Consider the following 21,517-nt stretch of genomic DNA (forward strand, 5'->3'; position numbering starts at 1 on the left):
TTATTGCGCCGGGGGGGACTCAGCTTCATCCTCGCTGCTCTCCTCCTCCTCCAGCCCCGCCAGCACCGTGCCCAGGGGGCAGCGAGCAGCCACGAGCACCAGGTTCCGGGGGGAGAAGCGGGGGTCAAAGAGGGGCATGAGGGCGCAGTGGAAGCCTGTGGGGACACGGGGGGGGGGGTGCTCAGTGATGGCACCGGTGTCGCTGTCACCGCATCCCCCTCCCGGTGCCAGCCCCCGGCACCCACCGCCCTCACGCAGGTAGAGCAGCCGGTCCAGGAGGATGAGGGACTCCACCAGCGGCGCCAGCAGCAACGTGAGGCTGAAGAAGGCCACGACCTTGTGCTGCTGCTGCAGCATGGTCCCGATGGCATCCGAATCCAGCGGGATGGAGGCGGGATCCAGCCCCACGCGGGGCAGCCCCAGGCGGGCGTATCTGGGGGGGGGATGGACATGACACACACAATGAGGGGGGGGGAATGGATTGAAGGGGGTCCCTCCAACCCCAAACTCACTGAGGGGCTGCCCCCCACAAGCCAACGTCACTGGGGGACATTAATGAGGCTCCCCCCCAAACCTCACTGGGACCTTATTAGTGTCCCCCCACCTCAAACTCCCTGGGTACCCTTGCTAGTGTGTGTCCCCCCCCAAACCTCACTGGGGACCCTTATTAGTGTCCCCCCCGCCCCAAACACACTGGGTGCCCTTACTAGTGTGTGTCCCCCCCAAACCTCACAGGGGACCCTTATTAGTGTCCCCCCCACCCCAAACACACTGGGTGCCCTTACTAGTGTCGTCGTCCCCCCCTAAACCCCACTGGGGAGCACCCCCAGGGGGTCCCCCCCATACTCACTGCGGGAAGCTGAGGGCATGCGCCTTCTTCACCGTCTGCACCCCCGGGCGCCGGAGGCCGGGCCGGGCCCCCCGGATGAGGGTCTCGAGCACAGCCCGGTAGCAATGAGCCCTTAGGCAGGGGCTGCCCCCCCCCGCCAGGCGGCCCCGGTACTGCTCCAGGGCATGGCAGGCGCCTTCCCGGGCCCGGTACGAGAGCTCATGGCCCGGTAAGGCCGAGACCCAGGCGCTGAGCGGGTACCCGGGGGGCGTCGAGAGCTTCATGTAGCAGCAGCCAACGGAGGCCACTGCGGCCACCGAGGGGCTGCGGGCAAAGTGCCGCAGCAGCGCCGGGCTCAGGTCCCCGCAGGCGTGGAGCCCCGTTACCAGCACCCGGGCCCCATCCGCAGCCCCCCCCGGGCCCCCCAAGGGGTTGCGGGCAGCGGGAGCGGGGGGGTCCGGGGGTAACAGGAACTCCCCCCATGGCAGCGCCGGGTCCAAGCGGCCTGGGATGTGCTGGGGACCCCGTGGGGTGAGCGGGGGGCGGCGGTGCCGGGGGTGGGGGGAGGCCCCCCCTGTTTTGTGCAGCTCCCGCAGCAGCTCCCGGTCGAAGCGCTCGGCGGCAGTGGCCAAGCGGCCGTCGCCTTCCACCGCCGTCACCGAGAGGCCGAGGCCGAAGGCCAGGAACCGGGAGAGGTGGCCCTGGGGATGGTGGGGGGGGCACACTCAGACAATGGGGACACAATGGAGCCCCCCCCCCCCCACTTTGGTCCTACCTGCCCCGCTCCCACGTCCACCACGTGTGTGCAGCCGGTGGCCTGGCTGAGGCGCTGCAGGAGCTGTGGGCACAGGAGGGTGATGGAGGTTGAGGGGGGGGGTTTGGGGGGGTCACGGTGCAGGTTTGGGGGGGGGGGTCCCACCTTGCCCAGGCGCTGGATCTCGTGCTGCTTCTTGGGCTTGACGTGGCGGCGGAGCAGGGGGTGCAGGCGGCGGCTGTGGCAGGGGGGGCGCGGGGCGGTGCCGGGGGGGCCCCGCGGGAAGGAGAGGGCCCGAGAGGCGGCGGCGAAGGCCAAGAGGGAGAGGGGCCAGAGCGGCCCCGGGCCCCCCGGCTCCGGGCCCCCCAGGAGGTGGGCGAGGTGGGGGGGGGCTGCGGAGCCCAGCGCTGTTTGCCACGGGGGGGGGAGCTGCGCCCACAGCCCCTCGGTGAAGAAATCCTGTGGGGTATGGAGGGATATGGGATGGATATGAGGGGATATGGGATGTGTATGGGGGGATATGGGATGTGTATGGGGGGATATGGGATGTGTATGGGGGGATATGGGATTTGTATGGGGGGATATGGGAGGGGTATGGGATGTGTATGTGGGGATATGGGATGTGTATGGAGGGATACAGGGACACATGGGGTACATGGGATGTGTATGGGGAGGACATGAGGGGATATGGGATGTGTATGGGGGGTTCATGGGGTACATGGGATGTGTATGGGGGGACACGGGGGGGTCACTCACGATAACGTAGGCGTCGAGCAGGGGCCGGTACAGGGACAGGAGCTGGACGATGTCGGCTGCTCGCTGCTGCTCCCACTGCAGGGTCCCGTGGGGGGAGGCGGCCATGGTGGAGCCCTGTGGGGGGGGGAGTGTGACGTCATCTTGGGGTGTGACATCATCCTGTGGTGTGACGTCATCCGGGGGGTGATGTCATCCTGGGGTTCCCCTGTGGCTGTGATGTCATGCGGGGGTTGTGTCCATCCCCATGGAGCTGTGATGTCACCCATGTGGCTGTGATGTCATCCCGGGACTCTGGCGTCATCCCCCCCTCCCCAGCTGTGTGCTAAGGGAGGCCCATGACGTCACATGAGCGGCCATGACGTAACCGGGCAGTGACGTAATCAGACCGTGCCATTCCCCTCATCTTCCCGTGGCCGTGACGTCATCACCGGGCAGCTCCGGCACCCCCCCTAATCCCGGGTCTCGCCAACGCCGTGACGTCACCCGAGACGTCACCACCGCGCTCCGCCGCCGCGCACCACTCACCGCCACGCTCCAGCCGCGTTCCCGCCGTCGACCGCGCAGCGATAGGACGTCACTTCCGCCCCGCCGTCAACCCGCCTCCTTCCGGTGCCGCCGGTACCGGCTGCGGGGGGGGGGTGCCGGGCCCTCGATGTCGGACCTGATCCTCAACGTGCACGCGGCCCCCGCGGCGCGGCCCCGCGCGGCCCCGCGAGGCAACCGGAAGCACCGGCGCTTCCTGCAGCGGCGGCGCGCGGAGCGGCGGCGGGGCCTGCGCCGCGAACCGGAGCCTTCCCCCGCCTCGCCGAGCTCCGACACCGGCGGGAGCGGCTCCCCGGGCGCCGCAGCGCCCCCCAGCGGCGCGGCGGAGGCGGTGGTGGCCATCGACTGCGAGATGGTGGGGACCGGGCCCGGCGGGCGCCGCAGCGCCCTGGCCCGCTGCAGCATCGTGGGCTACGGCGGGGCCGTGCTCTACGACCGGTACGTGCGGCCCGCGGCGCCCGTCGTGGACTTCCGCACCCGCTGGAGCGGGATCCGGCGGCACCACATGGCCCGCGCCGTCCCGTTCGTGACGGCCAGGAAAGAGGTGCGGAAACGGCGGGGCTCGGGGCTCGGGGCTCGGGGCTCGGGGGGGGGGGGCAGCAGCGCGGCCATCGCTTTGCGTGGAGCGCATCCCTATGGAGGGCAGCACCGCACCCATAGCATTGTATGGAGCGCATCCATAGCATTGCGTGGAGCGCATCCCTGTGGAGCGCATTGGCAGCGCACCCATAGCATTGCGTGGAGCGCATCCCTGTGGAGGGCAGCAGCACCGCAGCCACTGCGTGGAGCGCATCCCTATGGAGGGCAGCGGCAGCGCATCCATAGCATTGCGTGGAGCGCATCCCTGTGGAGCGCAGCGGCAGCGCATCCATAGCGTTGCGTGGAGCGCATCCCTGTGGAGGGCAGCGGCACCGCATCCATAGCATTGCGTGGAGCGCATCCCTATGGAGGGCAGCGGCAGCGCATCCATAGCACTGTATGGAGCGCATCCATAGCATTGCGTGGAGCGCACCCCTGTGGAGCGCAGCGGCAGCGCACCCATAGCGTGAAGCTGCATTGATCCCACCCCGCTCCTGCAGATCCTGCGCATCCTCGCCGGGAAGCTCGTCGTGGGCCACGCCATCTACAACGACTTCAAGGCGCTCAAGTACTTCCACCCGCAGGCCCTCACCCGGGACACGTCCAAGATGCCGTTGTTGAACCGGAAAGGCGGCTTCCCGGAGAACGCCACCGTGTCCCTGAAGCGCCTGGCCAAGGAGCTGCTGCACAAGGACATCCAGGTACCCCCCGGGGACCCTGGGGCTGCCCCATCCCTGGCTGTGCTCAAGGCCAGGCTGGACGGGGCTCGGAGCACCCTGCTCCAATGGGAGGCGTCCCCGGGGCTTTCAGCTGCCTTCATCCCCCCCCATTCCATGATGCTTTGGGGGGCTGGTGTCAGAGCAGTGACTCAAGATGTGCCCCCCCCCTTGCTCTCTGTCCCCACAGGTCGGGAAGAGCGGCCACTCCTCGGTGGAGGACGCCCGGACCACCATGGAGCTGTACAAGGTGGTGGAGGTGGAATGGGAGCAACAGCTCCTGCTGACCCCCAAGCAGGGGTGAGCCCCCCTGCCCAGCTCCATCCTGCACCCCAAGAGGGGTCCTGGTGCCATTCCATCCATCCCTATGGACAGCGAGCGGGAGCATGGAGCCCCTGATGTGCCTTCTCACACCACTCACAGTGTGACATCCTCCATCCGCCCCAGTGATGTGGGGCAGAGCTGGGGCCCGACTGTGCCCCCCGCAGGTGCTGCTCACACCATCCGGGTGCCTCAGAGGGGGCTCTCCCTGCTCCACAGCCCCATTCCCTGTGGGAATCGGGCCCAGGGCAGGCTCCTTCCCATCTTGCACAACTACCTCTGCCAGGGGCAGGAAGTGCCCAAGGGCTCCGGGAGCTTTGGGTTCCATTTTCCTCATTGCACAAGGACCAGGACGAGCCTGGGCACGGGGACCGGTGCCACCAGTGCCACCAGTGCCACCAGTGCCACCAGCACATCCTTGGCGCTGCCTCCGGTGTGGGGCTGCCCCCAGGGAGGACGGGGGGGGGGCTGTTTGGAACTGAGCTCGTTACAGCCCCAATCCCAATTAAACAGGAATGATTGAGGAGCCTTTGGTGCTGGAGACCATGGGGGGACCCCCAAGCCGTGGGGGGGGTGGGCATTGGGGTGCCCCACACCAGGCTCTGTGCTGCTGGGTGAAGGAGGAGCTGTTCCCCCCCCCTCCACCTTGACAGCAGCCCTGTGCTCATGGAGACCCCCCCATTGTCACCCCGTTTCCCTGCTTCAATCATGGGCTGCTGGACCCAGGCCTTGGGGATCCCTCCTGCATCCCTGTGGGACTGGGGGGGATGCAGTGATCCCAAGCATCCCATAGGATCCTGCGGGCTGCTTTAGGGGGGCAGCTCCCCCTTCCCAAAGCCTCCATGTGCCACCGGGAAGGGGTGGGAACGCCCCTGGATGCCCGGGAAGGTGCGAGCATGGATGGGGAGCCGGAGCCTTTGTGTCTGCGCTGCCTTTGGGAGCCCTTGGAGCCCAGTTTACGACCGGGCTTTGGAATGGCCGAGCCTTAAAGGAGGAGCCGGCGCCTGCGGGCACATGGAGGGGGGGGTCCATGTGTGGGTCCCCCCCCAGCCCCACAGCGGGATCACATTCCCGGTGTCCGGTTGGGATCGGTTCCTGGGGGAGCCCCGCAGCTGGGATGGATTTACAGGGCTCGGGGGGGGGGCACAGGAGGCTTCACCCCCCCCCTGTCGGAGCCCTTCAGCTCAACGCAGTGAGGTTGGGGGGGTCCTGCCCCATGGAGGAGCTCGATTAACACCGGCTCTGGTCCCCCCTATGAGGAGCAGTTGGGGGGTGACCCCCATTGGGCTCTGCCCTCGGGATTTCTGCGGTTTCCAAGGAATTTGAGGGGGGGCGAAGCCTTTATCCGCCCTTCCCAGCAGAATCCCTTCCAGATGTGGGGCGGGGGGGGGGTGTTCCCACCCCATCCCCTCCACCCCCTTCTCCAAATCCAGCTGTTTTTCCCCCCAAATCCATGTCCTGGGGGGGAGGGGGGGGAGGGCACCCCCCCACACACATCCTTGGGGTGGCCCCCCCCAATCTCTCCCAGCCCCATTGCCTGCAGCAGCCGCTGTAGGTCGGGATCCGGCCGCTCTTTGTTGGGAATCCTGTTCTTCAGGGGATTAGGGACTCGCGACAAGCCAGGACTCGGCTCCTCAGCGGCGCCACCCCATGGAATGTGGGGGGCTCGGGAATGGGAGTGGGGGGGGGGAAATGTGGGTCCGGGAGGGGGCAGCTTCACCCCGAAAGAGCAGCAGGGATCTGGCTCCTTCCATCCTGGAGCCGCGAACTCCACGATCCCGGTGCCAGCCCCGTGGGACCCCCAAACCCCCCCCCCCCCCCAAACCCCACCTCCCGCAGCCCGAACGCGCTCGCACACGCGCGTGAACGCGGGGCCCCGTGCCCGCGCATCGCGGATGGGGCAGGCACCTGCACGTGGGGCGGGGGGGGGGGGATGCGTGTGCCCCCCAGCCGTCATTGGGGGGTGCAGGGAGGTTCTAGAGGGGTGCATTGAGACCGGAGGGGTGCGGGGGGAAGTGGGCAATGTGGGGGTGCAGGCACTTTAAGGGGGGGGCAAGGTCACTTTAAGGGGGGGTCGGACACTTTGGGGGGGTTCTGGCACTTTAGGGGGGGCTCGGTCACTTTGGGGGGTTCGGGCACTTTAAGGGAGTTCGGACACTTTAAGGGGGTCACGGTCACTTTAAGGGGGGTTCGGACACTTTAAGGAGGTTCGGACACTTTGGGGGGTTCGGACACTTTGGAGGGGTTCGGACACTTTGAGGGGGTTCGGACACTTTAGGAGGGGTTCGGGCACTTTAAGGGGGTTTCGGACACATTAAGGGGGGTCCCTCCCATTGCAGAGCCCCGCAGGTGAACGCGGAGCCCCCCCCCCCACTTTGGGGCCGGAGCCGGGGCTGGGGGCGGAGCGGGTGGGACCTGCCCGGCAATAAAACGGGCGGCGCCGGGACCGGAGCGCGGCGGGGTCGCTGGTGCCGTTCGTGAGCGTTCGGTGCCTCCCGTTCCCGTTCCGGTCCCTACCTCGTTGCTCCCCCCCCCCGTTCCCCCCCATTCTTTGTCCCCCCCCCATAGCGCAGCCCCGGCCCCGCGATGCCGAACTTCTCCGGGACCTGGAGGATGAAAAGCTCGGAGAACTTCGAGGAGCTCCTGAAGGCTCTGGGTGAGTGCGAGCCCGGGGGGTCCTGCCCCACATCCCCCCACCCCCCAGCATTGAGGGGGGACCCCTTGTTCCCACCTAAAACCCAATGGGGAAACTGAGGCACTGGGGGTGTGCACCCCCCCACCTCCATCTCCCCCCCATCGCACCCAAGGGGACCCCTCTCTGTGCGGTGCCCCCATCCTAAATCGGCTCCCCCCTGCCCCACTCTGTGAGGGGGGCCCCAACCCCCCCCCCCCCCCCCCCCAGCGCCGGATTTGTTCCAGGTTAGGGGATCCGGAGCGAATATTTCAGGGTAATTATCACTTTCTTGGGTTTCATTCCCTCTCCCCCCCTTCCCCCCTCCCCCTTCCCCCCCCCCCCCTCCCAGCCCCACCGGGGGGACCCGCAGCAGGGAAAGCGATTTGTGACCGGCGGCTCCTCCCGCCCCACAGCGGGACTGGGGTGGGGGGGGGCTCCGGGGCCCCCCATGATGGAGGCGCTGGAGGAGAGGGGGATTCACACACACACATCCCCCCCCCCCATCTGCCTGCATCCCCCCGCAATAAAGGCGCTTTGCTCCTTTGGGTGCCTTCAGCATCACGGACGGGACCCCCAAGTGTGGGTCAGACCCCCCTTGCTTTGCCCCCCTTTAGCACCAGCAGCATCCCCAGGATCCCGGCCATGGGGAACCCCCCCTCTAGGATACCGCTGCCGCCCCCCATCGCTGTGGGGGGGGGAGCCCCGCTCCGAGGGCCCCTGCATCGGGGCTGACCGGGGCACAGCGCGGGCAGTGATGGATGAGGCGCCCGCGGCAGCGCGGACAAAGCCGCAGCTGCGCTTTGGTGGTGGTTGGGGGGGGGGGAACCCCCATAGGGTCACCGGGGGCCGTGTCCCCGCCATCACCCCGGCCTGGGGCACCCCCTTCACCCCCCCCCATCCCATCCCATCACCCTCATCCCTTCCCTGGGGCGCATCCGGAGCCAGGTAACGAGAGCCAGATGTGGCCGAGGCAGATGTGGTGGAGCCAGATGTGGCTCCGCGGGGTGGGGTCCCCCTGAGGCACCCCCAGAACCGCCCCCCCCGCCATCAACGGGGACCCCCCCCCCTTGCCCGCAGGGGTTAACGTGATGCTGAGGAAGATCGCGGTGGCGGCGGCCTCCAAGCCCGCGGTGGAGATCAGGCAGGAGGGGGAGAGCTTCTACATCAAGACCTGGACCACGGTGAGGACCACGGAGATCAGCTTCAGCATCGGGCAGGAGTTCGAGGAGCAGACGGTGGACGGGCGGCCCTGCAAGGTGCGGCGCCCACACCCATCCACACGCATGGCTACACGCATCCACACGCATGGCTACACGCGTCCACACGCGTCCACACGCGTCCACACACGTGTGGTGGCAGGGCAGGAACACTCGTATGTGGGTGGGTGCGCAGTCTTAACGTGCATAGGTGGGCAAGCATCATGTGTGCACGTCTTGCACATGGAGGCACGTACATGCATTTATACATACACGAGTGCCTCCGTGTTCATGCGTGTACACACGTGTTTGCGCACACGCAGCCACACGCTCCCTCTTGTCTGGGGGGATGGATCCTCCCCCTTCCCTGTGCCCCCACCACCACCACCATGGGTATCCCAGACACTGGTGGGAGCAGGAGCAAATGTCCCCATCCATGTCCCCATCCCCATCTGTGTCCCTATTCCCCAATCACATCCCCATCCGTGTCCCCATTCCCATCAGCATCCCCATCTCCATCCAGGCCCCATCCATGTCCCCATCTTCATCTGCGTCCCCATTCTCATCCAGGCCCCATCTGTGTCCACATCCCCATTCCCCAATCCCATCCCCATTCCCCAATCCCATCCCCATTCCCCAATCCCATCCCCATTCCCCAATCCCATCCCCACCCATGTCACAATCCCCATTCTCCGTTCACATCCTCATTCCCCATTCACATCCCCATCCGTGTCCCAATTTCCATGTGCATCCCCATCTCCGTCCAGGCCCCATCCGTGTCCCCATCCCCATTGACATTCCCATCTGTGTCCCCATCCCCATTCCCCATCCACCTCCCAGCCCACTGACGGATGTCCCACCCTATCTGGGGGTGTCCCCCCCCCATGGTCCCCTTTTCCCCTGTGCAGAGCTTGGCCAAGTGGGCGAGTGAGAACAAGGTGGTTTGTGAGCAGCGGCTGCTGCGGGGCGAGGGCCCAAGGACGGGCTGGTCCAGGGAGCTGACCAATGACGGGGAGCTCATCCTGGTGAGCATCCCTGCCGCGGGGCATGATGGGAAACTCCCTTGGGGGGGCTCTGTGTGTGGGGTGGGGGTCCCATCCATCACCCGCTCCTCATTGCAGACCATGACGGCCGACGACGTCGTCTGCACCAGGGTCTACGTCCGGGAGTGATGCCACCGCACTGGTGTCCCCATATCCCCCTCCCATGTCCCCTTCACCCCCCATAGCCGCAGGGGGGGGAATCTTCCCATGGGGGCCCCTCAGAAGCCTCCTTCTCTCACTGCAGCCAAAGCACCCGGATGGACGGGGGGGGGGGGGGATTTGGGCTGATTTTAGGCAGTTTTGGTTCACTTGGATGTGTTGGATTTGGACGCAGCTCCCGTGCCCCCCCCCAGTATTTATTGTCACTGATGTGGCTCCAGGCGGTGGCTCCGTGGTCACAGAGCACCAGGGCCAGGCCCCCCCCCCCCCCCGGGTCCAACCCCCCAGGACCATCCCTGCCCCTTCCCTCTGCTTCCCAATAAACGTCCTTTGCCCCATCCCCATGTCCCGATATCCCCATGTCCCGATGTCTCCATGTCCTGATATCCCCATGTCCCGATATCCCTGTGTTCCAATATCCCCATGTCCCAGTATCCCAATATCCCCGTGTCCCAGTATCCCCATATCCCAGTATCCCAATATCCCCGTGTTCCAATATCCCAATATCCCAATGTCTCCATGTCCCAATATCCCCATGTCCCAATGTCCCCATGTCCCAATATCCCCATGTCCTGATATCCCAGTATCCCCATGTTCCAACATCTCCATGTCCCAGTATCTCCATGTCCCGATATCTCTGTGTCCCAATATCCCCATATCCTGATGTCCCCACATCCCAGTATCCCTGTGTCCTGATGTCCCTGTGTCCCAGTATCCCCATGTCCCAACATCCCCATATCCCGATATCCACATATCCTGATATCGCCATATCCCGACATCCCCATGTCCCAACATCCCCGTGTCTCCATGTCCCCATGTCCCGCTCCTGCTGCCGCACGCCCGCTCCTTGCGCAAGGGCCCCCAGGCAAAGGCAGTGGCCGCGTTGGCGCATCCCAGCGTGGGAAGCAAGGGGGCAGCCATGGGGCAGCTGTGGGGCAGCAATGGGAAGCCATGGGGCAGCTGTGGGGCAGCCATGGGGCAGCAATGGGGAGCAAGGGGGCACTGCTCCCCCCCCAGCAGCAGGACGGCTGTGATTGCACCTTCCCTGGGGAGGAGGAGGAGGAGGGGGGGGATGAAGGCTCCGGTGCCTCCAGGTCTACGCTTGGCATCACCATTCCCGGGCCATGTCCCGGCTTTCCCAGCATCCAACTGGGACCATGGTGGGGGGGGGGGGTCAATGGACCTGGATCCATCACCAAACCTGCCCCCCCCACCCCGGTAATGGAAAACCGGCCCCCTCCCCCCGCAATTCCCGATTCCCCCCATTGGAAGATCCGCTTGCTCCTTGGCTGCCCAAGGGACGGCTCCGATTCGTGGATGGGGGGGGGGTTATGGGGGTCCCGTCCTGCTGCCCCCCAACCTCTGCCCCCCAACCTCTGCCCCCACCCCACCGGAGCCCCATTCCAGCTGGGAAAGGGGGGGGGGGTCACAGAGACCCCAGCGCCAAGCGGGTGCTTGGGAATGCTCTGGAATCCCGACGCTCCCCCCCCCCCATGGTTTCGGTGCTCCCGGCGCCTCTCGGCCGGCCCCGGTGACCTCCGGGGGGCCCCGGCTGCCCCCCCGCCATGGGGAGGGGGCCCCTCGGCTTTCATGGGCGAGACAAAGCGGGGCCGGGGCCGGGAAGGGGAGGAGGCAGAGGGGGAGGGAGCGACCCCCGGGGGGAACGGGAATGGGAATGGGGGGGGGGGTTGGAGCATCCCCCCCATCCCTGCGGCCATCGCTGGAGCCAGAGGGGGATGCGCGGGGGGGGCACAGCGAGGACCCCCCCACAACACACACAGAGCCCCCACCGGGGTGCAGCGTGCCAAGGGGTGGATGGGGATGGAGCCGAGGATGGAGCCATGGATGGGGATGGGACATGGATAGGGATGGGGATGGAGATGAGGATGGAGCCATGGATGAGGATGGGGACATGGATGGGACATGGATGGGGATGGGACATGGATGGGGATGAGGCATGGATGGGGATGGGGACATGGATAGGACATGGATGGGGATGGGACATGGATGGGATATGGATGGGGATGAGGCATGGATGGGAATGAGGACATGGATGGGACATGGATGGGGATGGGACATGGATGGGGATGAGGCATGGATGGGAATGAGGACATGGATGGGACATGGATGGGGATGGGACACGGATGGGGACACAGATGGGGCATGGATAGGGATGGGACATGGATGGGGACATGGATGGGCTACGAATGCCTGCCAGGACTTGCTGGGCAGGTTTAGGGGGAACATCCCCCTTTTCCAGGCTGGAATGGGGGGTCCTGGCTTGGAGGGGGTGGGGGGGGGTGAGGGATGATCCATGGGGACGGGGGTCCTGGTGATGGGCTCTGGGAGGTGCCAGCTTTGGGAAGGGGCATCCCTGGTGTCACAGGGCACCGGTGCCAAAGGGCAGAGGGACTGTGGGGGCGGGGACCCATTGATGGTGACCCCATTGCTGTGGGGTGACCCCATTGCCGTGGGTGCCCCAGGGCAGCCCAGGACGCAGCCCCATAACGCGCAGTCACCCCTGGGAGGGGACACGGGATGTGGCCACCCCCTGCAGGGTGTGGGTTCACCCCTAGGGCTGTGGGGCGCCCCCCAAGCTGCCCAATGGCCACCATTGTTCCTGCTCTCCTCCTCCATCCCCATCACAGGCAAACCCTTCCCTAAGCTCCAGTATGGGCATGGAGAGGGGGGGGTTCAGCTGCAGCCTCCCCCCGCTTCACCCCCAGTTTGGGGACTGGAGGGGGTCCCCCTCCCTGGTTCTGCCCCATAGATTACAACAGGGTCCCAATGGGGCGGAGGGGATGGGGGCAGCTGAGGTTGTGGGGCCCAGCCCAGCCCCTGCTGCTCCCCAGCAGGGAAACTGAGGCACGCCCCGGCCGTGGAGGCAGGGAATCCATTGGGAAGCGGCAGGGATCCGGCACCACGCAGCCGCTCCGGTTGGGATTCGCTTTTAATGCCAAGTACAAAGATCCCCCCCCCCCCCCCGACAACGACAACAGAGAAAAAATGCTTCAAATTCCTCTACAAAATAAATTAAAAGGGACGGGACCCCCCAAAAGCCCCTTTTTTGTGTGCAAAGAGACCAGAAACACCCCCCCCCCCCCCATCGCTCCCAGGCCTGAGCCAGGCTCCAGCAAGGACAGAAATGGGCAAAGCAAAGGCCTTGTGCGGGCCCCACAGCGCTGTGGGGCAGTGTGGGGCTGAGCGGGGCAGTTCGAGTCCTACCCCCCCCAAGGGGGGCTTTGCCCCAGCATCAATGGGGAAACTGAGGCAGGGGGTGAGGGTGTCACCCCCCCTTTATCCATGGGCATCCCCATAGAGAAGGGGCTTAGGGGGGGGCAAAGGAGGTGAAGTGCTGTCCAATGGTGACCTATATACATCCCTGAAGGTGATGGCCCCCATAGCCCCCCCAGCCTGGGCTCTGCCCCACGGTGCCCCCCAGTTCTCAGCCCCTGCTATGAGGTCTGGCACTGGACGTGCTGGCGGCTCCCATCCTCGAAGTCCTCATCATGGGGGGGGTCCCCGGGGAAGGGCCTGCGCCCCGGCCCCCCCTGGTCCCGGTAATCGCTGAGCTCCACCTCCTCCGTGTCCTCCGTGGCCATCACCTCCTCCTGCGGGGGGAAGAAGGCCTGGAGCTGGCGCAGGTGCTCGGGGGGGAGCCAGCCGGGATCCGGGAACTTCACCTGGGAATGCGATGGGATGAGAACGGGATTGGGATGGGATGGGGGGGGGATGTGCAGGGAGGAGGCCCCAGTGCTGCTGCTGCCTCACCTGGAACTGCAGGATGAGCTTCCCCTTCTGGAAGGGGCTCCTGTAAACCGGCATCCCCTCGTTGGGGATGCACTTGAGGTCTCCCGGCCGGATCACGTCCCCTGCGAGGGAGATGGGCGGGCATCACCTCCCAGTGCCCTCCCAGTGCAGCCCAGTGCCAGGCTCCTCATAGGGGTGTCCCAGTGCATCCCAATCCCAGCCTCATAGGGGTGTCCCAATGCATCCCAATCCCAGCCTCCTCATAGGGGTGTCCCAATGCATCCCAATCCCAGCCTCCTCATAGGGGTGTCCCAGTGCATCCCAATCCCAGCCTCCTCATAGGGGTGTCCCAGTGCATCCCAATCCCAGCCTCCTCATAGGGGTGTCCCAGTGCATCCCAATCCCAGCCTCCTCATAGGGGTGTCCCAGTGCATCCCAATCCCAGCCTCCTCATAGGGGTGTCCCAGTGCATCCCAGTCCCAGCCTCCTCATAAGGGTGTCCCAGTGCATCCCAGTCCCAATCCCAGCCTCCTCACAGGGGTGTCCCAGTGCATCCCGATCCCAATCCCAGCCTCACAGGGTTGTCCCAGTGCATCCCGGTCCCAACCCCAGCCTCCTCCCAGGGGTGTCCCAATGCATCCCAATCCCAGCACTCCTGCAGGGGTGTCCCAGTGCATCCCAATCCCAGCACTCCTGCAGCTGTGTCCCAGTGCATCCCAATCCCAGCACTCCTGCAGCTGTGTCCCAGTGCATCCCAATCTCAGCACTCCTGCAGCTGTGTCCCAGTGCATCCCAATCCCAGCACTCCTGCAGCTGTGTCCCAGTGCATCCCAATCCCAGCACTCCTGCAGCTGTGTCCCAGTGCATCCCAATCCCAGCACTCTTGCAGCTGTGTCCCAGTGCATCCCAATCCCAGCACTCTTGCAGGTGCATCCCAGTTCATCCCAATCCCAGCACTCTTGCAGGTGCATCCCAGTGCATCCCAGTCCCAATCCCAGCACTCTTGCAGGTGCATCCCAGTGCATCCCAGTCGCAATCCCAGGGCTGCCCCACTCATCCCGGTCCCATTCCCACCTGGCTGGGAGGCCAGGAGCAGGTTCCTGTTATCCAGGGTGCGGATGACCTGGCGGCAGCCGCAGAGCGCATCGGCCAGGCTGATCTCCCTGCGCACAATGAGGTCGTCGCCGCTGCGCCGGAACACGGGATGCTCCTTCTGATCCAGGACAATGATGATGTCCCCGGGCTCCAGCCCCGGCACCTGGTCCCCCTCCTCATGGAACGTGATCTTCTGCCCGTCCTTCATCCCTGCGGGATGGGGAAGCGGAGCTCAGCGCGGGGCTGGATCCCATGGACGGGTCCCCCCCTATGGCCCCATCCCACCTTTATCCAGGTGGACGCTGAGGATCTTCTTCTCCCTGACCACCTTGCGCCCGTTGCACGAGAGGCAGCAATCCCGAGGCCGGATCCACTCGCCCTGACCCTGGCACTGGGAACACACGGTCTGGATCTGCTGGATCATACTGGGCCCCAGTTGATGGATCCGCACCTCCATGCCGGAGCCGTGGCACTTGGGGCACCTCCTCTGGGCGCCCTCCCGCACCCCACAGCCTGCGGGGAGGGATGGGGAAAGGTGAGGAAGGGGCTGCGGTGCTGGGGACCAGTGGTACCCTCCTGATGCTCACCTCCACACTTCCTACAGATGACGTTCTTCTGTAGGGACAGCTTCCGAGTGGTGCCGTTGTAGAGGTCCTCCAGGGACACGGAGAGCTGATGCACCACGGTCTTCCCTGCATGGAAACCGGGATCAGCCACCCCATCCACCCCACAGGAGCTTCCCTCCATCCCTCACCTCCAAAGGGATCCGGTTGGATGCGGAGCCCCCGCCCAGCTCCCTCCCATCCCCATAATTGCCCCCCACTATTAAATCGTGCCACAAGCAGGGCAAAGCCGCGGCCTCACCCTCGCGCCGTGACCCAGGCCAAAAGCACGCCAGGAGTCACCCGAGCGGCTCCGCACGCCCTCAGCCTGCCCCAAGCGGCACCCGGGCTGAGTCAGCCCCAGCCCTGGGGAAACAGGAGGGGGGGAAAGCCGGGACCAAGCCAGGGCAGGGCCCTTTGAAGAGGGGGCAGAGGGAGAAAGTCATCAAGGGCTCAGGAGGAAGGCGTCGGGCTCGGTGCTGCGGGCATGGGGGTGGCTCAAGGAGCCCATCCCTGCTCCCATCACCCTCAAAGGGGGTCCCGTTGGTGCTGGTACCTCTCCTGTCGCCCCGGCCCCGCATCCGCACGCCCCCTCCGAAGAAGAAGTCGAAGATGTCCATGGGGGAGCCGAAGCCGGCGCTGCCCCCGCGGGGGCCCAAGCCCCCTTCCTTCATGGCGCGCTCCCCGCCGCGGTCGTAGAGAGCCCGTTTGTGGGTGTCCGAGAGCACCTCGTAGGCCTGGGAGATCTGCTTGAACTGGGGGGGGAAAGGGGTCAGATGGGGGGAATGGGGTGGGATGGGGGCAAAGTGGGGTGAGATGGGAATGGGGTGGGATGGGGGAATGGGGTGAGATGGGGGAAAAGTGGGGTGAGATGGGCAAAAGTGGCGTGACATGGGGGGAATGGGGTGAGATGGAGTGAAAGTGGGGTGAGATGGGGGAAATGGGATGACATGGAGGAAAGTGGGGTGAGATGAAGGAAAGTGGGGTGACATGGGGGAAATGGGGTGAGATGGAGGAAAGTGGGGTGATATGAAGGAAAGTGGGGTGACATGGGGGAAATGGGGTCAGAGTGGGGGAAAGTTGGGTCAGAGGGGGGGAAAGTGCAGTGAGATGAGGAAAGTGGAGTGAGATGGGGGGGAATGGGGTGAGACGGGGGGGGAAATGGGATTAGATGGGGGGGAATGGGGTGAGATGGGGGGGAATGGGGTGAGACGGGGGGGAAGCCCTGCACGCACCCGCTCGCCCTCGCTGGGGTTCTTGTCGGGGTGGTAGCGCAGCGCCAGGCGCCGGTACGCCCGCTTGATCTCGTCCAGCGTGGCCCCGGGCCGCACGCCCAGGAGATCGTAGTAACCGGTCTCCTTCACCATGGTCCTGGCCGAGCTGCGCGGGGACAGAGCCGCCACATCCCCAATGCACCCGCGGCGCCCGGACCCCGATGCGGGCCGGGGACGGGGTCATCGCGCGGAACGGACGAGCCCGAACCGGGGCAGCGGGGACAGGAGGGACCCCCCCACACACAAACACCGGGTACCCCCCAGAGCAGCGGGGCCGCCGCAGGCCGGGCCGCGGTGCTGACAGGCCCCGGCCGCTGCTGCCCCGGGTCCGCCGGTAGCGGAGCGGGCCCGGGCGAGGCGGGGGAGCGGGGACCGGGAGCGGGGACACCGGGGGACACCGGGGGACACCGGGGCCGCCATCACTCACCGCAGCTCCGCTCCCGTCTCCGAACTCTCTGGAAGCCGGGGCCACGCCCCCCGCGCTCCCCATTGGCTGCGGACCGCCTACTGAGCCCCTCCCTTTGCACTCATTGGATGCGAACCGCCTCCTGCCCACCTCCCGCCGAGCCCATTGGCAGCGCCTCTATCAGCTGCCAGACCCGGTCCCGGCTTTCATTGGTTACCAGCTGTTCCAGGATGAGGAACGCGATTGGCTGTGATATACTGCCGGGTCCGCCTCCTCGGCATGACACCTCTTTCATTGGCTAGAACAAAGTGGCCAATCAGGGGAAGGAGTGCGAGTGCCGAGCGCTGCGGACAGCCAGCAGGGAGCGCCGAAGGGCGCGGTGCGGGCAGCGGCGGGATCCGGTCGCGATAGGGGCGGGTCGCGATTGCGCCCGACCCCAAGGGGGGGGGCAACAAGAAGAGGTTGGGGGGGTCCATGTCCCCTATTGGGGGGGGCAGCAGCAGGGAGAGGTTTGGGGGGTCCATGGAGGAGGAGAAGGAGGATGAGGGGGGTCCCATGGACCTGCAGGTGACCCCGAAACCCGAGCCGGCAGTTGTCACCCCGATGGGGTTTCAGGGACCCCCCCCCCCCCCTCCACCGGCCCGCAGCTGGAATGTGGTCGGGATTCCTGGAGGTTTTCCAGCCTGATGGATGGGCAAGGGCTGGCGTGGGGTCGGCAAACTGGGAATGGGGCCCCTGAACTGGGAATGGAGACGTTGGAATGGGAATGGAGACGTTGAACTCGGAATGGGGTTCCTGAACTGGGAATGGGGTCCCCAAGCTGGGAATGGGGTCCCTGAATTGGGAATGAGGTCCCCGAACTGGGAATGGGGACCCCAAACTGGGAATGGGGCCCCTGAACTGGGAATGGAGATGTTGGACTGGAAATGGGGTCCCCGAACTGGGAATGGGGTCCCTGAACTGGGAATGGGGTCTCCGAACTGGGAATGGGCTCCCCGAACTGTGCAGGACGCTCTGGAGCCTCGTCCCTTTCTGGAGCCGGACCCAGCCCCAGCTGCGGGGGTGCCTCAGGACCGGCCCCGGTCACATCCTGTCCCCGCATCCTGCACCGTCCCCACCCCCCCGCGGCACCCACCGGGATCTGAGGGGTCCATGGATCCGGGGGGGGGGGGCACATCCCTGTTTGTCCCGGTGCCACCTGCACGCGGTCACCGGCAGCTCCAGGAGGAAGGAACCGCTTTGTCAGCGGCGTGGCCGGAGCTGAGTCACCTCCTGCCCTCGCTGCCCCCATCCCGGTGTCCCATCGGTGGGTGCCAGGGGGTGTCCCCTTCTCCCGTTGTGGCCTCAGCCCCTTGCCATTTGGAGCTGGATGAGAAGGGAAACCGAGGCACGGCGCTGGCACACACGTGTTGGGATGCGCCTGAGCTGCTTCCCACGCTGCATCCCTTTCCCCATCCCATTCCCACCCCACTTAATGAAAGGGTGGCACATCCCGGACGGTGCCGCATCCTGCACCCTGTTTATGGGTGCTGGGGGTGCGTAAACAGGGAGGGGGCATTGCTCCATGGAGACGGGAGAGTGGTCCCTGGGGATGGGATGTGGTGGGATGCAATGGGATGTGGTGGGATGCAATGACATGTAGTGAGATGTGGTGGGGTGCGGTGGGATGCGATGGGATGAAATGGGATATGATGTGGTGGGATGCAATGGGATGAGATGGGATTTGGTGGGGATGCAATGGGACGCAATGGGATGTGGTGGGATGCAATGGGATGTGGTGGGATTTGGTGGGATGCGATGGGATGTGGTGGGATGCAATGGGATGCAATGGGATTTGGTGGGATGCGATGGGATGCAATGGGATGTGGTGGGATTTGGTGGGATGCGATGGGATGTGGTGGGATGCAATGGGATGCAATGGGATTTGGTGGGATGCGATGGGATGCAATTGGACGCGATGGGATGTGGTGGGATGCGATGGGATGCGATGGGATGCGATGGGATGCAATGGGATGTGGTGGGATTTGGTGGGATGTGACGGGATGCGATGGGATGCAATGGGATGAGATGGGATGTGGTGGGATGCAATGGGATTTGGTGGGATGCAATGGGACGCAATGGGGGAGCATCGCCCCCGGGCCCCTCCACCCCCCCCTCCGCTGACAGACGGCTCCAGACGCACATTCCCGGCGGGATCCAGCCGCGGGGCTCGGCCTCAGGCATCCGCGATTGCCCCGGTTTGGCAGCAGCTGCCGGGGGGGGGGGGTCAGGCCCCAGCAGCTGAATGAGCCCCAAAACCGGGCCAAGAGCTTAATATAGAGACCGGAGCTATTCCGGGGGCTGTGACCCGGGTGAAGGGCGGGGGGGGGAGCATCCCGAGCGGGGGTTGCAGGAAGGGCTGGGAATGGCTGGGAATGGGGATGGGACCCCCCCATCCCTGCGCTGAGTGGGGCTGGGGACCCGGGGGGGGAGTTAGGTCTCCATCCATTGTCCCCCCCATAGGGGACAGCCCATAGGGACCCCTTGGTGGCCCCAGCGCGGCTCCTGCTCGCCCACCCCCCCCCCCCCAAGGGGCTCGCTGTGGGGAGGGGGCTGCCCCGGCCCCTGCGCTGTATTTTTAGTCCTTTCCTTATAAGGTTCCCAGGAGTTTTTGGGAGCCGGGAGCGGGATGAAGTCATCGCTGAGGTCATCCCAACCCCCCCCCCCCCCAAGCCCTCACCCCATAGGGAGGTTTTGTGGTGGCTCCATTGAAATCCCACTCTCGCCAAACAAACCCCTCCCGGCTGCGGGGGGCCGGCATGGGGTGGGATGGGGGGGGTCTTAAAGCAGCAGCCCCACAGCCCCCCCCCTCCCCATGGCTGGACCCCCATTGCCCTGTGCCCGCTGTGGTTTGGTGGCTCCTGGTCTGCAGGGGGACGGGATGGGACATGGGAGGGATGCAGGTGCCCTGTGTCCCGTTGGCACACGTTTGGTCCCATCAGGACACGCTTGGTCCCGTTGGGAACACGATGCTCGGTCCCATTGGGGGGCACCCGGTTCCATCAGGGACACGCTGAATCCCATCGGGAATGTGCTTGGTCCCATCATGGACATGCTCATCACTGGGACATGCTTGGTCCCATCATGGACATGCTCATCACTGGGACATGCTTGGTCCCATCATGGACATGCTCATCACTGGGACATGCTTGGTCCCATCATGGACATGCTCATCACTGGGACATGCTTGGTCCCATCATGGACATGCTCATCACTGGGACATGCTTGGTCCCATCATGGCCACACTTGATCCCATCAGGGCACGCTTGGACCAGTTTGGGACCCGCTTTATCCCACTGAGCACACATTTGGGACCCTGGGGTCTGTGAACCCACCCCACCGAGTGCCCCATAGCCCTGGGCAGCCTCATCCCATCCTCCTCCTCCTCCTCCTCCTCCCCTCCACCATCTGTGCCCCCTCGTCGCTTTGTCAGCACCGGCTGGAATGTGGATTCATTTCATTAGGAATGTGCCCCCCCCGCCTTGGGAATCTCCTCATCCATGCATCCATGCATCCATCCATCCGCTGCCATCACCGGGCAGCTTTAGGGGTGACACCGGGGAGCGGGGGGGGGGAACCGGCGCTGCCATTGGGCTGATGCTGCCCAGGCTGATCCCGGCCCCGGCGCCTGCTCCAGCTCATCCCGGGGCTTGTGTTTGATTTCACCCCGGTGCTCGGATCTGCTGGAGTTTCACCTTAAAAGGAAAGCGTCACCCTCGGGCTTGGAGGCGGGCGGGGGCCGGGGGCTTCCCATGGGGAAAGGCAGAGCCACGGGGGGTCCTTATCGCTCCCTGGCTCCCAGCATCCCGGTGCTGGCACGGGCTGCATCCGGAGTGTGGGGGAGCAACGGGGCCAGGCAGGCGGGCACCCGAGGGGCGATGCTGAGCGCACCCATCAGCACCAGTGGGTGCCGCCGCTCCTGTCCCCTAGCCCAGGGTGACTCAGCCCTTTGCCCAAGATAAAGGAGCCCATTCTGTGCCCAAAGGCTGATTTATGCAGCGCCGTCCCCACGCCTGCTCACACAAAGGGCATTGAACCCACCCCAGCCCCATCCTGAGGCTCAGCATCCTTTGGGAAAAGGGGCAAAGATGTGTCCGGGTCCCACCGGGGTGATGGGCACCCCAGTGTGATGCTCAGCAGTACCGGTCCCAAGGGCATCCTGCCTGATCCAGGCTGGAATAGCGGCTGGATTTGCTGGCTCATGGCTGGAGGCGCTGGCACTGGGATGGGGTGGGCTGGACTCCCGTCCCGCTCCCGCCCAGGCTGATTCCATGGATCTGTGATCACCCAGGGGGCTGCATTGCCCTGGAATAGGGAGCACTACCCCAGGGATGAGGGACCATTGAGCCGAGGTCACATCAGGGATGCAGGAGCATCGCCCTGGGGATGGGAGAGCATCAACCCATGGATGGGGGTCACATGAGCCTGGGGATGGGGGCCGTCACCCTGGAGACGCACAATGGGGACATCAGGGAGCATCCTCCTGGGGCCCCCGTTCCCAACCCGTGGTGGCAGCTTCCCTGGGGCTGGAATGAGGAGAGGAGCTGGAGGCTGAGGCTTTATTAACTTCACATCACGGCAGCGAACGCACCCGGCGTGGGGAACCCCATGTGGGGAGCGGGGAACCCCATGTGGGCAACGGGGACCCCGTGGGGTGGAGATGGGAGGGGGAAAAGATGGGGTTCAATTAAATACAGCCACAACCACACACCCCGAGGGGGCAGAGATGGGGCCGGGTCCCTGCATGCGACCCATGGCCTTGGTGGCTCTTCATTGAGAGG

At 65.5% G+C, this 21,517-nt stretch overlaps 4 protein-coding genes across 6 annotated transcripts; 2 read left to right on the forward strand and 2 right to left on the reverse strand.

Moving 5' to 3' along the window:
* Positions 1-2,465, reverse strand: METTL25B (methyltransferase like 25B). 2 transcript variants are annotated; one of them, XM_061375318.1, is made up of 6 exons: positions 2,340-2,465; positions 1,749-2,042; positions 1,605-1,667; positions 851-1,530; positions 246-433; positions 1-155 (listed from the first exon to the last, which is right to left on the reverse strand). In XM_061375318.1, exons 1-6 carry the CDS (start codon positions 2,442-2,444, stop codon positions 1-3), a joined length of 1,485 nt encoding a protein of 494 aa, XP_061231302.1. In that variant the 5' UTR covers positions 2,445-2,465. The 2 variants fall into 2 exon arrangements, with proteins under 2 accessions (XP_061231302.1, XP_061231303.1); XM_061375319.1 differs by lacking the exon at positions 1,605-1,667.
* A 526-nt stretch (positions 2,466-2,991) lies between these two features.
* Positions 2,992-4,565, forward strand: ISG20L2 (interferon stimulated exonuclease gene 20 like 2). The gene is made up of 3 exons (XM_061375315.1): positions 2,992-3,426; positions 3,962-4,162; positions 4,368-4,565. The coding sequence occupies exons 1-3, from the start codon at positions 2,992-2,994 to the stop codon at positions 4,479-4,481; spliced, it is 750 nt and encodes a 249-aa protein (XP_061231299.1). The 3' UTR covers positions 4,482-4,565.
* A 2,507-nt stretch (positions 4,566-7,072) lies between these two features.
* On the forward strand, positions 7,073-9,608 carry CRABP2 (cellular retinoic acid binding protein 2). The gene is made up of 4 exons (XM_061375230.1): positions 7,073-7,154; positions 8,250-8,428; positions 9,277-9,393; positions 9,490-9,608. Exons 1-4 carry the CDS (start codon positions 7,085-7,087, stop codon positions 9,538-9,540), a joined length of 417 nt encoding a protein of 138 aa, XP_061231214.1. The 5' UTR covers positions 7,073-7,084; the 3' UTR covers positions 9,541-9,608.
* Positions 9,609-13,019: 3,411 nt separating this feature from the next.
* LOC133224064 (dnaJ homolog subfamily A member 1-like) lies at positions 13,020-16,807 on the reverse strand. Of its 2 annotated transcripts, XM_061375321.1 has the most exons (8): positions 16,719-16,807; positions 16,253-16,397; positions 15,574-15,772; positions 15,003-15,107; positions 14,701-14,928; positions 14,395-14,625; positions 13,342-13,442; positions 13,020-13,253 (listed from the first exon to the last, which is right to left on the reverse strand). In XM_061375321.1, the coding sequence occupies exons 2-8, from the start codon at positions 16,382-16,384 to the stop codon at positions 13,026-13,028; spliced, it is 1,224 nt and encodes a 407-aa protein (XP_061231305.1). In that variant the 5' UTR covers positions 16,385-16,397; positions 16,719-16,807; the 3' UTR covers positions 13,020-13,025. The 2 variants fall into 2 exon arrangements, with proteins under 2 accessions (XP_061231305.1, XP_061231304.1); XM_061375320.1 differs by lacking the exon at positions 16,719-16,807 and having other exon boundaries at positions 16,253-16,446.
* Between the last annotated feature and the right edge of the window lie 4,710 nt (positions 16,808-21,517).

This window comes from Neopsephotus bourkii, unplaced genomic scaffold (assembly GCF_033783945.1).
Source record: "Neopsephotus bourkii isolate Nb327-2 ecotype Australia unplaced genomic scaffold, CSIRO-AGI_Nbou_v1 NB_1660, whole genome shotgun sequence".
NCBI lineage: Eukaryota > Metazoa > Chordata > Aves > Psittaciformes > Psittacidae > Neopsephotus > Neopsephotus bourkii.

Bases quoted from the DNA above. Each gene is read 5' to 3' on its own strand.
- LOC133224064 (XM_061375321.1), bottom strand. From the start codon at position 16,384: ATGGTGAAGGAGACCGGTTACTACGATCTCCTGGGCGTGCGGCCCGGG. The intron at 14,929-15,002 runs GTGAGCATCAGG...CCCTCCCCGCAG, and splicing joins CATCTGTAGGAAGTGTGGAG to GCTGTGGGGTGCGGGAGGGC. The intron at 14,626-14,700 runs GTGGGATGGGGC...CCCATCCCGCAG, and splicing joins CAGCGTCCACCTGGATAAAG to GGATGAAGGACGGGCAGAAG.
- ISG20L2 (XM_061375315.1), top strand. From the start codon at position 2,992: ATGTCGGACCTGATCCTCAACGTGCACGCGGCCCCCGCGGCGCGGCCC. The intron at 3,427-3,961 runs GTGCGGAAACGG...CCGCTCCTGCAG, and splicing joins TCGTGACGGCCAGGAAAGAG to ATCCTGCGCATCCTCGCCGG. The intron at 4,163-4,367 runs GTACCCCCCGGG...CTGTCCCCACAG, and splicing joins TGCTGCACAAGGACATCCAG to GTCGGGAAGAGCGGCCACTC.
- CRABP2 (XM_061375230.1), top strand. From the start codon at position 7,085: ATGCCGAACTTCTCCGGGACCTGGAGGATGAAAAGCTCGGAGAACTTC. The intron at 7,155-8,249 runs GTGAGTGCGAGC...CCTTGCCCGCAG, and splicing joins GGAGCTCCTGAAGGCTCTGG to GGGTTAACGTGATGCTGAGG. The intron at 9,394-9,489 runs GTGAGCATCCCT...TCCTCATTGCAG, and splicing joins ATGACGGGGAGCTCATCCTG to ACCATGACGGCCGACGACGT.
- METTL25B (XM_061375318.1), bottom strand. From the start codon at position 2,444: ATGGCCGCCTCCCCCCACGGGACCCTGCAGTGGGAGCAGCAGCGAGCA. The intron at 2,043-2,339 runs GTGAGTGACCCC...CATACCCCACAG, and splicing joins TGCTCGACGCCTACGTTATC to GATTTCTTCACCGAGGGGCT. The intron at 1,531-1,604 runs GTAGGACCAAAG...CACCATCCCCAG, and splicing joins TGGACGTGGGAGCGGGGCAG to GGCCACCTCTCCCGGTTCCT.